This window comes from Crocuta crocuta, unplaced genomic scaffold, assembly GCF_008692635.1.
Source record: "Crocuta crocuta isolate KB4526 unplaced genomic scaffold, BGI_CrCroc_1.0 scaffold757, whole genome shotgun sequence".
Lineage (NCBI taxonomy): Eukaryota > Metazoa > Chordata > Mammalia > Carnivora > Hyaenidae > Crocuta > Crocuta crocuta.
Genome location: NW_027532830.1, coordinates 415,708 through 429,974, shown reverse-complemented (window position 1 = coordinate 429,974; position 14,267 = coordinate 415,708). Strand labels below are relative to the sequence as shown.

Here is a 14,267-nt window from a genome sequence, read left to right as displayed (position 1 = left end):
GATTGTTTTCTAAGAAGGTACTTCATGAAGGGAAGGATATCAAACTAAAATATANAATTTGAGAATGAGAGATGGAAATCTGTGTGCTTGTATTTTTTGTCTCTCTTTTTGCAAATGACATATATTCGAAATGATTGTTTTCTAAGAAGAAAGGTACTTCATGAAGGGAAGGATATCAAACTAAAATATTTTATTCTATTTTCTATCTTTGAAATAAATTTAAATTGGAATTTCTCATTGAAATAAGGGTCCTTATCATATTTTTCTTAAATTTTAGTAGTATTTTTATACCCTTATTGCTATTAACTACAGGTTGCTTTTTTAAAGGCATAGTAGTTATGTTAAGGAGTCCTTTTCTGTCACAGAACTAGAGAATATAGTGCTGATACATTGGGTAATTCAGTTTTATTTAGTGATCATAGTAACCTTATGGATTTCCTCTCCCTTTTAGTCACTGAACAGCAGATTTCTGAGAAGTTGAAGAATATCATGAAAGAAAATGCAGAACTTGTACAAAAATTGTCAAATTATGAACAGAAGGTATAATTATTCTTCGGTATTTCAGTATATTCCCTCATGATTCCAGCTTGGATTATTTCTTCCTGTATTATGTAGTTCAGTTATTAGGGTTATTTTAAGATTTCGTTACTTCCTGCAAACCATCCAAATTGGAAGTAATCATCCTATGTATAAAGTATTGCTTTCTTCTCTACAGGATCACCTGTTCAGAGAGATGTTTTGATAACACTGTGGTTTATATTTCTGAATTCTGAGTGCTTTATTTTATATAGGTCAAGGAGTCAAAGAAACATGTTCAGGAAACCAAGAAACAGAATATGATTCTGTCTGATGAAGCAATTAAATTTAAGGTAAAACTTCCTTCTCTTTGTGGGATTACAAAGAAAAATCATGAGTAATTATGATTAATCTTAATGTCTGTTAATAGGATAAAATCAAGAAACTTGAAGAAACAAATGAAGTTCTGGATAATACAGCTAAAAATCTGCGTGTTATGTTAGAATCCGAGAGAGAACAGAATGCAAAGAATCAGGACTTGGTAAGAGTTTTGCTGCAAAGCATTACTGTGATTTTGCTTTCAGACTCTCCTGTGGGGGGTGAATTACTCTTCATTTCCCCATGCTTCAAATAAAGGAAGAGTGGGAGTCAGGGGAGTCGAACCCGCATCCATCCGTCTTCATAGAATCTTAAATGCTAGTACCGCAGGTTGTTATTTTCATGGCTCTAAAAAGTATTTGTGTTCTTAGCCCTGGATAAGTGTCTTCTTGCTCGGCTCTGCCTTTGAAACATGTGGAACAACTAAGAAACCGTAGCCCAGTCAAACAGTTTGAGTACTTTTGTTTTGCATAATCCTTTTTATTTTTTTATCTTTTTTTTAATGTTTTTTAAAATTTTTTTATTTATTCTTGAGAGAGAGAGAAAAGACAGCGTGAACAGGGGAGGGTCGGAGAGAGAGAGAGGGAGACAGAATTAGAAGTAGGCTCCAGGCTGACAGCACAGAGCCTGACGCGGGACTCGAACCCACAAATGAGATCGTGACCTGAGCTGAAGTCGGTCGCTTAACTGACTGAGCCACCCAGGCTCAGTCCTTTTTAATCCTTTTTAAACAAGCCTTTTAGAACAGTTTTAGAAGAGAGGAAGGTTGCAGGTATGGTTTCAGGGTTCCCTTATACGGCTTGCCAGCTTCCTCCACTCTCAGTTTCCTGGTCCCAGCTCTTGGTGTGCTGTCTTCTTTGGAAGGAAGGAATTCCATGCAGCCCCCAGCTGAAAGATGGAAGAGTATGTGCCACCTCCCTGAGGAGGCAGTATCTTCACAAATTATGTGCAGTTCTGTAAGTGAGATCTGCGTATTCTGCCTCAAGTCCAACCATTTTTCAGTTCAGTCAGGAGGATTTTTAATTTAGTTTCAATGTTTATTTTTAACAGAGAAAGAGAGCATGATCAGGGGAGGAGCAGAGAGAGAGAGGGAGACACAGAATCCAGGCTGAGCTGTCAGCACAGAGCCTGACGTGGGGCTCAAACTCAAGAACCGCGAGATCATGACCTGAGTGGAAGTCAGATGCTTAACTGACTGAGCCACCCAGGTGCCCCAAGAGAATCTTTAAAGTGACCTTGGGGATTCCCCGCCCCCCCAACCAATAGGAAAAAACATTGATTTGAACTAGAGGATTACATGAAAGTTTTTTCTTTTTTTCTTTTACCTTTTTGGTCTAGGCATCTACCACGTTACCTCACAGCAGGAAGGTTGTGGATGGCGTGTGATAGAGCTCTGATTTTCTTCTTTCCTTACATCTTTACCTTCTTGACTTTGTCCTCAGCTGAAATTGAATCACCTGCTTTTTACCTGATAAGTAGAGGATGGCCCTGGAATAATGTTCATCTTTTTTTTTTTTTTTTAATTTTTAAAATGTTTTATTTATTTCTGAGAGAGAGAGAGAGACAGCGTGAGCAGGGGAGGGTCAGAGAGAGAGGGAGACACAGAATCCAAAGCAGGTTCCAGGCTCTGAGCTTTCAGCACAGAGCCCGACGTGGGGCTTGAACCCACGCACCGTGAGATTATGACCTGAGCCGAAGTCGATGCTTAACCGACTGAGCCACCCAGGCGTCCCTCATACTCATCTTTTAGCATATATCCCACTCTTTCACTAAAATCCTACCACATTTTTTTATGTTCTTTTTCCACATGGCAGATTCTGGAAAACAAGAAGTCTATAGAGAAGTTAAAGGATGTTATTTCAGTGAATGCCTCCGAGTTTTCAGAGGTAAAGTTTTCTGTAATATCCGCAGGATGTTAATAGGGTACCTTAGTTTTGTTGAGGAGCAAACATTTGATTTTTGTTAGAATATGTGATAAATAAAAACTATATGATGTCTAATTGGGAAACTGTAACACCCCTCCATCCCCCTTTGGAATTAATTCACTAATAGGAGTGTTTTGCATTAGGTTCAGATTGCTCTTAATGAAGCTAAACTTAGCGAAGAAAAGGTGAAGTCTGAATGCCATCGGGTTCAAGAAGAAAATACTAGGCTTAAGAAGAAGAAAGAGCAGGTAAAGAAAAGTTTCACATCCTAGATGATATGAATGAGGGGACCAAGTATCATTACCTCGAATATCTTTTCTCAGATCTGTTTTTAAGGAAATGAATATGTATGCAGAATTCTATTCTTGGATATGCACAGTTAAAACTGTGCTCCCAAAATTGAGTTGATGTATGTATCCTCCATCTGTTCTGGACTTTCTGTTCTCTACAGTGTCTTCTAGCTATCAGAAGGTTTAGTCTTTGCCTTGTCAGATACCAACCAGTGACTAACTTGAATAGCCTCGGCGGGGTGATAGATTTGCTCCTTGACCAAATAATTTGGCATTTATAACCCTCCTTTGAGCAATTAACTGCTTCATTGACGAAGGGAAGGTTACATGACCTGGAGTGTGGACATGGGAGACAGTGAGATGTGCTGGGTTCCTACTGAGAGTTGAGTTACTTGAGTTGGCTGCAGTTTTCTGAAGGATACAATAAAGTGGATCGACTTCCGGGAGAGCTCTCATGTTCTCACTGCAGTTCTGAGGGTAGGAGCCTCTGTCCCCTCCCCCTTCACCAAGGTCTCAGTCCACAGTGACAGGCCGAAGAGTAGCATGGCCCCCTGCTTCCCTGTGTCCTGACGTGGTCTGGCGCAAAAGCTCTAGTCTTTGGAAATTCATTGTTTTAACATTTCAGTTGCAGCAGGAAATCAAAGATTGGAGTAAATCACATGCTGAGCTCAGTGAGCAAATTAAATCATTTGAGAAGTCTCAGAAAAATTTGGAAGTAGCTCTTACTCACAAAGATGATAATATTAACGTAAGTTTATTCTCTTGAATACATGCTTAATTCTCATGAACGCCCATAAAATCTGCTTAATTGAGAGGCTCTAATACCCCTTTGCTTTTTTTCTAGGCTTTGACGAATTGCATTACACAGTTGAATCGGTTAGACTGTGAATCTGAATCTGAGGGTCAGAATAAAGAAGGAAGTGAGGTGGATGAATTAGCAAATGGAGAAGTGGGAGGTAAGATCGGTTTCAGGGCGGTTGGGCCTCGTTTTGTGTTCCTGTTTGTAAGTGCACCAATGCTCTTTTTGGCTGAGTGAACTTTCTCATAAGCATTAGAGTTGTAGACGCAAATCACTGGACTTGGGCACACGTCTGCGTGCTTTGGGGAGGTGGGTGGCTGGGTGTGGTGTATCGGTGAGTGTGCCATGAACGTGGACTCTGTGTTTCCCTCCCACGGAGGCTGCTGCGTGCCCCGCAGCTAGAGCAGCCTGGTCGTGACTTCCCCTCCAAGTGCCGAGCACTGCTGAGCAGGAGAAATTTGTCTCAGTGCCATGGCAATGACGTTTGGACTTAATGCCCATCATCTGTGTAGCTTTGCAGTTTTAAGGCCCACAGCCAGTTTTAGGAGCACTGAGGTGGTGGGAGCCGTATACTTAAGGCCCTGAGAGTGGAGCTAAAGGGTGGCAGTATTTACTGTGAGGGATAGGTGTCTGGTGTCTGGACACTTTTTCAAGTTGGATATTGCTTGCGTAGTGGGTGTTGTCAACCACACCTGGTAGCAGACTCCAGGGGAGAACAGGAGAGTCAGTCCTTCTAAATAAGACACCTGCGGGGCACCTGAGTGGCTCAGTCGGTTAAGCATCATGCTCTTGATTTCAGCTCAAGTTATGGTCTCACAGTTGGTAAGATTGAGCCCTGCATCGGGCTCTGTGCTGACGGTGCAGACAGAGCCTGTGTGGGATTCTCTCTCTGCCCCTCCTCCACTTTTGTGTGTGTGTGTGTCTATCTCAAAAACAAATAAGTAGATTTAAAAATAATAATAAGATCCCTGATATGAGAGAGAAGAGCCCTCATCCACATTCCCTTCTGGTTTGAGTCTGGCACAGATAACCATTTTTCTGGCACAAACTAGGAATTCACTTTTTCAGTCTATGTCTCCAATTCTCTTGAAAGTCATGGAGCCTCATCAGTTTATTGGCTAATTTGGTTTTCCTTTGAAAGTTTGAACACCGTAATTGTTTCATTTTAGAGAAATCAAGAAACTATAGTTAAAAAGCAAAGGAGGAAAAAGCGACTAAAGTGTTTTGTATTTTAGGTGACCGGAGTGAGAAGATGAAAAATCAAATTAAGCAGATGATGGACGTTTCTCGGGTACAATCTTTTGTGTGGAGTACTGTGAGTGCCTGTGAATTCTCACTGTGCCCCCTTGTAAGACCATTGCACTCTTTTGGAATTTTTAGACACAAACTGCAATATCAGTAGTTGAAGAGGATCTAAAACTTCTACAGTTTAAGCTTAGAGCCTCAATGTCTACTAAATGCAACCTGGAAGGTAGGCTGCTTCCTGAGCAGAAAGGGCTGTGTTTCTTAACCCCTCTTGCCTCCTCGCCTCCCCCTAGTGTGTAAGCCCTGTGCACACATGCAGCCTGACTGTTCTGTCCTTCACAGAGCAGATAAAGAAATTGGAAGATGAGCGCAGTTCACTGCAGTCGGCCAAGGCCGGCCTGGAAGGCGAATGCCAAACCCTGAGGCAGAAGGTGGAGATTCTGAACGAGCTGTATCAGCAGAAGGAGACGGCTCTGCAGAAGTAAGGCACTCCTGCTTCGCTCTCAGCAGCCGTGTTGTGTGAGCGGATGTGTGACTCCCGGACAGAAGTCTATCTTTTTTCCTTTTTTTAAAATTTTTTATGTCTTTATTTTATTTTGAGCGACAGAGACAGAGAGCGAGCAGGGGAGGGTCAGAGAGAGAGGGAGACACAGGATCTGAAGCAGGCTCCAGGCTCTGAGCTGTCAGCACAGAGCCCAGTGCAAGGCTCAAACCCACAGACTGTGAAATCATGACCTGAGCCGAAGTAAGATGCTTAACCAACTGAGCCACCCAGGCACCCCCAGAATTCTGTCTTTTGTGAACAGTATTTGTGGGGTTTTTCCATCCGTTATTAGTAGAGATTTGTTTTTATCTCTTTCTCGTTTCCCCTAATGTGTATTTTTCTTTCCATTCCAATCAGTCGTCACAAATTGTGGCCCGCATGGTTCCTGGGACCAGCGGTCATGGCTGTGCCCGCCTGGTGAAGACCCGCTGCCCACTCCCCGCTCTCCGTCATGGCTCCACCATGAGCTTCTCTTTCCTCTGTGTGGCGTTTAAGTAATTGTGATCTGACCTGTGTCTGGTCTGCTACTTCTTAATCTAGCCTCTCAGAATCCTGAGTGACTTGTAGGACATGAAGTTTAGTGCAGTAAATGCCCCGGAAGGAGTAGTTACATGAGGGCAGCCTAAGGTTTGGACTTACTATAGTCAGATGCTCAGATTAAACTGTACACAGGTGATTGTGACAAGGACGTTTGGAGCTTTAAATCTAGAAGCACCTGATTGATGTTTATGTTTAGGTATCGACCTTCTGAAATCTGTATCTCAAATTTGGAGTAGGCAGGTCTTGTGAAAGGTACACTTTGGCAGTTTATTTTCTGTTTTCTCCACAAAATTACCCACGTTATCTCAAAAGAGCTTGTCAGCGGCGGGTGCCCCGGGGCTTTGCTCCTGTGCTGTACTCTTCGGCGTGTATGGGTTCTCTGAAGCCTGTCCTGCTAAGCACACTGCATCATTTTGAAATTTAAGCTCAATATTGCCTGATGCCATCGAACATGGAAACCTTACCACTGATGTTTTCTGTAATTCTTGGCTTACCACACAGTTTAACTGTTTTCCAAATTTCGTTCAGGCCAGCCCTCCAAATACCTGGCTTGTTTCAGAGAATTACTTCTCATTACGTTACTTTTGTACAGAGTGCTTCTGTGCCACCAGAAGTAATCTGAACGTCCTAGGCGGCAATTGTTTTTCTTGACGATAGTCACTGTGGCACTATTTTTACTCTGTTCGTCCGACATGCACTGAATCATCACGCCTGGTTTGTACCCTGCTCTCTGTCCCGAAGCCTGTTAGTCGAGGCCCCTGTCCTGTTTCATGCCAGTCCCTGACTCCTCATCTTGCCCCACTTTCCCTTCCTCACACCCCCTCTTCCAGGCTCTGACGAATTCACTCGCAGCCCAGAGTGAGCTTTCTAAAACATCAGTCTGCATGTCCTCCTGTACTTAGAATCTATGAGAAACGCTCTACTCTCTTGTGCATTGGTTCTGGACTCCTTCACAGGCACGCAGGGCACCCTCTCAGCTGTGGGGAGCTGCCTCTCCAGGGGCGCGTCCTGCCCTGCGGCCGCTCCGAGCCTTGCACGCTGCCGTCCATACTCTGTGCACTGCTCTCTGCGGCAAAATGTCCTTGGACAGTATTTCCACCCGGTGGTCTCTGCCCACCGAAAGGTTTATGTCCCTTCAAATCTTTTGTGGAGTGAGTTGCAGCGGTAAATAGGCAGCTGGAGAGACTGGGTGAGTGTCCACTTTTTCTTCTAATGGAACTCCTAAGTATATATTCAGATTTAAATCTTTGATGGCCTGTTCTGTGTTTCTTTGTTTCTTCCATCTTTCTGTCTTTGGGGTGTTTGCTATTTTCAGTAAGTGCCTTTCCCCTGTGTACACTGGGTAGTTACAGGTTGCTGTTCCTCTCTTCATCTAATTACCCGAAAGCCTACACCATAAGTCCTGAACTTGTCAAAGTCTGACCTACGTTAATGGATTTACCCCTTGTGGGCTTTAGCGCCTGCCTTAGATGCTGTCCAAGTAACTCTCCAAACATCTACCCTCCACGGAGGTTTCTCCAATCTTGTGGCAGCGCTTTCTGGCCAGTGTTCGTTCCACCAACGCCCATATTCATCGTTCCTGTAGTTCTTTATTGTCTGCACACCTGCAGTCTTTCCTTGGGGGTCATGTTCGTTCTGTTTGAAGGACGTCCCTTGGTGGCAGATTCGATTGGTGTGTCTCTGTATGAATGTGTCTCTGTTAGGCCCCCCGCCCCCTCACGTGCACAGCTGTCTAATGTCATCACTGTAGGAACAACCAGGTACTTGTTGGTTTTATAGTCTCTGTGAGGAGTCCAGATCAGGCTTCTTTTCCTTGTTCACCTCACCCTCGCTGCCCTCAGTCATTCTTTCTGGCTTTTCGGCAGCTTTGCTGGGAGGTGCTCAGGTGTGGGCGCCCGTGTCTCCTTCCCTGCCCTCCCTCCATCTTGTGTGCATTTATGCTGCTCGGGGCCCTGGGGACCTGACCTCTTGGTTTGGGCGTCTTGGTGTATTGATTCTGCCTCATTCTCTCTTCAGATTCCACTTACGCTGCTTTTTATTTTTTCTCGTGTCCCCTACACTCTTACCGGGATTTGCTTCGATCTGGATTGGTTTTTACCTGCCCTGTGTCCCAGTGTGCTAGAGTCTCCCCCTGCATGTCCAGTCAGCTGCTGAAATCATTCAGTTCTTCATGTCAGTTATTGTTTCAGTTTTATAGTTTCTGTTCTGCTAAAGTCTGTAATTTTCACTTTTACTTTCTTGAATATATAAGGCATCATAATTATTTCGGAGTGTGTGTGGCTACCTGATGGATGCATCCCTCTTGTTTTTTAGATTTTGATCACAATGTCTTGTGAGGTGCCTGGTCAGTTTTGACTGAGAGGCAAAAGTCGTGTATGATGATTGTGAAGGGAAGGAGAGGACTGGGATGATGTGATTTTTCTACAGAAAATATGGGAGTTTATTTCTAGCACGTGGTTATTACTTCACTCCAGTCAGCAATTCACATCCTTCAAAAATGTTCTCATCTCTTCAGAGGACACCATTTTGCTTGCAGAGGACACTGCATAGCTCTTTCAAGTCTCAACCCAAACTGCGGGGCTTTTACTGGGGGTCCCCCTCATTGGCGACCTTGAACTCCACTTTATTTTTCTTTGAACCCAGGGTCTGTTGAAAGCTCTGCTCAGTCTCCTTAGGTCTCTGTTGTCTTCACTTCATGGAATGAACCTGGGGAAAAGGTGGCTTCAGATACCAGGCTTTCTTATAATTCTGAGATTCCTTTTTCTCTTGGTACTTGGCCTCATATATTCACTTGTTAGCTAATATGTTAGCTCTCTGATGTCTTCAGGCACATTCTTTTTGCTTTTGTCCAGTGTTCTAATTGTTCTCCGTATTCTCAGGCCAACTTCTTCATTACTGGGAAAAATACTGATGTTTCCCTCAAGACTCCATTTTCTCACATCTCTTCCTAGCCAGATGCAGGGACTTTTCTCTCATTATGTGCATCTTTTACACATTAAACTGTGAGCTCTGTTAGTGCAGGGAGAGTACTTTGCTCATACTTTTGTCTTAGCATCTTACTAGGTAACCAGTATATTATAGCCACTCATACAATATTTTGCTGAGTATTAGTGGGCAGTTATAAAAGAATACATAAGCCTTTTTTCTCTGTACTGTTATTAAGCCTTTTAACTATAGCTCTTCTCATTTTGCTTCAGAAATTTAAGTTTCGAGTTAAGTGTCTTTTGAATTAGACTATGGGCAAAGATGTACAAGGGTAACGAGAGAATAGCATTTCTATTTATATATATGTATGATTTTTTTTTTGAGAAAGAGAGGGCTCAAGTGAGCGAGAGGGAGAGAGAGAATCCCACGAGGGGAAGAGAGGCAGAGAGAAGTGGGGCTCACCGGATGCAGGGCTTGTGCTCACCCAAAGCGGGGCTTGAACTCACAAGCCATGAGATTATGACCAGAGCCAAAGTCTGATGCTCAACTGAGTGAGCCACCCAAGTGCCCTAAGAATAGCATTTTTAAACCTTTAAATGTTGCTAGCGTTGGAGTTTATTTTACAGTAGATTGGTATCTTGAACTTGAAAGTTAATTGGGTTAAAACCAGTTTCCAGTAGGTAATATCCTGATTATGCAACATCTGGGATTCTTTTCCTATTTTATTCGCTAGACATGGCCAATTCTGAGATTTTTCTCAAATCACAATTCCATTGAAATAGGGGTAGGAGTTCCCTATCTGAAGTGTAGGAGTGTTCTGTGGTTAATTGCACAGGTTAGAAGATGGATTCTAAAAGGCTTTCTTTGGCTGACTTACCGTACCGTGGTGCCCATCTTGGATTGAGAAGCAGTCCTTCCATTGTGGAAATAAAGGAAGTAATTATAGTTCGTTCTGTGGTAGAAATAAGAGAAGTGATGATCCTTTGCTTTATGTTAAGCTTACTTGTGTGAGGTTGGCCAGCCCGGGCCTTCACAGCAAAGTGAGCTTTCACCCTGTTACGCACAAGGAACTTGCCCCTGGGCATGTAGAGTTTCTGACATTTCTTTACTAGTGACTGAAGAATTAGGAGACGTTAGAAAATGCAGGTGATTGACTTTTATCCTTGAATGGCAAGTTTGAATTCCCTCCTGACTTTGTACGTCTGCCGTGTGTTTTCGGGAGGAGGGAGGTGATGTTTGCTTGGAGGCATTCAGCCCACTGGGAAGACTGAAACACTTTCCACTGACGACCGATTTTGTCTTAGGAAACTGAGTCAGGAGGAGTTTGAGCGGCAAGACCGAGAGCAGCGGCTGTCAGCTGCAGATGAAAAGGCGCTTTTGGCTGCAGAGGAAGTAAAAACGTACAAGTGAGTTCAGCTTCAACAGAGGGGTCAGCGGCTAGGGAAAGTACTGTTCGCTTCTTAAAAAACCATGTTGTGTAGAACAGAATTAGCACAGAACATAAACAAACGGTCAGAGGGTGTGAATACAGTTAATTCACATGAAAGAAAAGAAAGTTTAAGTTAACAAAGGAAAGAAGTCCCGTAACAGGCATTTGTTCATGCCTAGTACTGGCAAGACTTAAGGGGACTTGGTTCGTGCCAGCAGTTCCTGGGGGTCTGTGTGTTGGAGTGACTGTTTTAGGAGGGGCGTTTGCTGTAATGATGTAGCAGAAATCACTAAAGCAAGTGTGCCATTTGATAGACCCGGGAGTGACCGCTCTGGGACTCTGGCTGTATTTAATGGAGGGAAAAGCTTTACGGAGGAAGACAGCTGTAGCAGGATTGCTTGAGAACACTGAAGAGCAGTCAGGGATCAACTCAGTGTATCAACTCAGAAGCTCCAGGCATTAAATAATAAGGAAATTAGTATTAGTTTCGCTCCTATTATGCTCTTACCGTGACCGTGTGACTGTGTTCCTCCGAGTGGACGGAGCTGCAGGAGGGCAGGTGTCAGGGGAGAGGGGGCGGGGGAGTCTGTTGAAACTTTTCTTAAATTGCACTTTAATTGATAAAAACAAGTGTGATTCTTAGGCGCAGAATTCAAGAAATGGAGGATGAATTACAGAAAACCGAACGCTCATTTAAAAACCAGGTAATTCCTGTACCGCCCGGCAGCCGCAGAAGTCTGTGGTGTCCAGGGGGCTGTCGTAGTGCCTGTCACAGCGTGTCCCCGAACGTATCTGTTGGTGTGTTGTCTTTTTCAGATCGCTACTCATGAGAAGAAAGCTCACGACAACTGGGTAAGATTTGTTTTTTCTTTCCTTTATTTGGTGTGTGGCCACTGCACTGATCCGGGTCTTGTTTCCTCCCAACAGCTCAAGGCTCGCGCTGCAGAAAGAGCTATGGCAGAGGAGAAGAGGGAAGCCTCCAACTTGAGACACAAGTATGTGATGGTCAATGTTTCTTCAGTGCGTCTTAGGGATATTAGAGGCCGTGCTTCCGGGTTATCTACTCGGGAATTTGGTACCTCACAGTTAAGTCCGTTTTCCCTCTGCATCCCAGGTTACTGGAATTAACCCAGAAGATGGCAATGCTGCAGGAAGAGCCGGTGATTGTGAAGCCGCGGCCGGGGAGACCCAGCGCCCAGAACCCTCCATGGAGAGGTAGCGGCAGTCAAGGTTTTGGTCACAGTGTATAGAAATTACATTTTATTTCTGTGTGTCTTAGTTACGATGCCCTAGAAGCAATCCCAGGAACTTAGTAAAGACAGGTTGCGTCCGAGTGGTAAGAGTGCACTGTCCTCGTCAGGTCCTCTGAGCCAGAACGGCTCTTTTGGTCCATCTCCTGTGAGTGGGGGGGAGTGCTCCCCTCCCCCGACGGCCGACCCGCCTGCCCGACCGCTCTCTGCTACCCTCAGTCGAAGAGACATGCCTAGAGGTGAATTCGGTGAGCACTCACATTTTACCTTGCAGTACACTGATCCTAGAGGCTTTTCCCCCACTTTTTATTTGAAAATTCTAATGCAAACAACACTTTAGAATATGGGTCTGTCTCGTATAGAGAAAAAAAAATTCTTAATGTGTCTTGGTGAATAAATAGTCTGCTGTAAGATCTGCTTTAGAATAGAAAGCATTTATTAACATTAATATAACATATAAATACATAAATAAAATCTAGAATATGTGATGATAAATATCATTTTTTTGGTTTTTAATTTTTTACTGCAAAGTATAAGCTTTTATCTTTAAATTTCTATGGGGTTCCTTGCTTGAGTATTATAAAAATAGCTATAAAAGACTTTATAATTTACACAGCATACACCCATTTCTCATTAATATACCATGCTGTGTAGCCTATTTCTTACAAATACGTTTCTAATGCTTGGTGAGATAGGCACGTCAGATGACACAGGCCGGAAGACATCTGTCCGGCTGCGTCAGGCCTGTAGCTTGAAGTACCTGCCTGGTGCTGTTAATATGCAGGTTTTATTGCTGCTCTTTCTGTCAGAGTTCGTTTTAATTCTTTAAGTCTGTGAGTCAGTTTGGGATTTCCCCTCATATGTATTAGGAGACCCGTTTTTAATGTTGCTTTCTAGGCGGACTTGAACCCTGACTTCTCTACAACTGGTTTGTTTCTTCTGAAAAACCCACACAAGGGCTCTGTTCTTTCTTTCTCAAGGATCAGTGGACGGGCCTCCACCTCGTCCTCGATGGTCATCTGAGGCATCTGGGAAACCCTCTGCGTCTGGTAAGGGATCTGAGCGTGCTCATAGTCCAAAATCCGAGGATTTCTCCCTCTTCCTCAGGGTGTATGTAAGTCAGCATAGATCTAAGTCCTTTTTCTGGCCTCCAGTAGATCCAGGAACTGGTGCGGCTCCCATGATGAACAGCGGTTCAAGGAGCTCTTCCCCAAGTAAGGGGACGGATGAAGGCAAGGTAAGCTTTGCAGGTGTTCTGAGTTGTAATTAGGTAGGTCAGGAAACACTGAACTTCTACAAGCCCTCGCTCTGTCATCCATCTGTGTGTCTGTTATATCTGTACTGTCTCATTTTTTTAAAAAGCAAACTGTTTCCCAAGACCCCGAAGGCCCCTCAGCTGCCAGCATTCCATCTGTGGCTGAGCAGTCAGCAGTAGTAAGTACTTGGAGGCTGAGGACGGAACTGAGCTCTTACTTGATGTGTTTCTGGACAGGACAGGACGAGCACAACACTAACCTGCTTTGCTTTAAATTGCATGGCAATATTGAGCTTACTGTTGGCTTTGACGTGAAAGTGTTGCCGGGTTGCCGAAATCTGACTGCTTGGTTGGTTTTTCCTTTTTCCTGTTTCGGTTAGGCTGTTCACCTGTTTAGAACATCTCTTATAACGAACTAAAGACTGCAGAGCCCTTGCTCCACCTCTGCCTTGTGTGTGCTTCAGTGTTAACTGGTCTGAGGCAAAGGAAAGGAATTCTGTATATTACATAGAATTCACCACCACGGCAAGTGTGCTATTTCAGAACATCTTCGGGTGTATACTAGGCAGACGCTGTTGTGAATAGTTTTGACATTCGAGACTGGGAAGGGAAGAGTGTTTGCAGCAGGTGAAATCCTGAACAGTGGGAATCCGTCCTTACCTGCCGCGCGGGTTCCTGGCAGCTCCCTTCGGTTCCACTCACATGTGCGTGCTCTACCAGAGCTGCCCGGCCCGCACGGTGCTGCTCTAGGTGGAAATCAGACTGTGCATGGTTGTTTAGAATTTCCAAGTCTCCTGTAGGAAAGGAAGTCAGCATCTCTAGCGAGAAAGCAGAGCAGCACTGGTGAGTGAAGGTACATGTGGGGGCTCTGCCTGCCTCTCAGGATGGAGAACGTTACTGCTGTCGGAAAATGCTTCTAAGTTTCCGTGAAGGACTTGAGGGACACGCGTCTCTTGAGGACTTTTTGTCCACTGGCAGCTTGGAGAAGACCTGAAACCCCGCTGGAGTAGACTTCAGAGAGCGGAGGCCCCTTTGTTAGGTTAGGGAGACAGAGGCGTGGGGTGGGGGGCAGGCTGGGAGGCAGACGTGATCCTGAATCATCTCCTGGGTTCTTACATGCGTGTGACCTTCAGCAAAATAACACTCTTGTGTCTCTGTTCCCTCCTGTTTA

General features: G+C 44.3%; 1 protein-coding gene across 3 annotated transcripts in view; it reads left to right on the top strand.

Moving 5' to 3' along the window:
- The window catches only part of MIA3 (MIA SH3 domain ER export factor 3), an 88,322-nt gene that overhangs the window by 71,731 nt on the left and 2,324 nt on the right, over nt 1–14,267 (top strand). For 2 of the 3 annotated variants that reach the window (XM_077745316.1, XM_077745314.1), the window contains 19 exons: nt 452–540; nt 792–869; nt 947–1,057; nt 2,709–2,780; nt 2,963–3,067; nt 3,735–3,857; nt 3,954–4,065; nt 5,144–5,199; nt 5,289–5,379; nt 5,496–5,634; nt 10,467–10,568; nt 11,235–11,295; nt 11,408–11,443; nt 11,519–11,586; nt 11,706–11,806; nt 11,952–12,089; nt 12,822–12,890; nt 12,999–13,078; nt 13,204–13,275. In XM_077745316.1, the coding sequence (XP_077601442.1) occupies nt 452–540; nt 792–869; nt 947–1,057; nt 2,709–2,780; nt 2,963–3,067; nt 3,735–3,857; nt 3,954–4,065; nt 5,144–5,199; nt 5,289–5,379; nt 5,496–5,634; nt 10,467–10,568; nt 11,235–11,295; nt 11,408–11,443; nt 11,519–11,586; nt 11,706–11,806; nt 11,952–12,089; nt 12,822–12,890; nt 12,999–13,078; nt 13,204–13,275 (1,703 nt within the window). The remainder of the gene's footprint in view (nt 1–451; nt 541–791; nt 870–946; nt 1,058–2,708; nt 2,781–2,962; nt 3,068–3,734; nt 3,858–3,953; nt 4,066–5,143; nt 5,200–5,288; nt 5,380–5,495; nt 5,635–10,466; nt 10,569–11,234; nt 11,296–11,407; nt 11,444–11,518; nt 11,587–11,705; nt 11,807–11,951; nt 12,090–12,821; nt 12,891–12,998; nt 13,079–13,203; nt 13,276–14,267) is intronic. The other variant, XM_077745315.1, reaches the window with a different exon arrangement.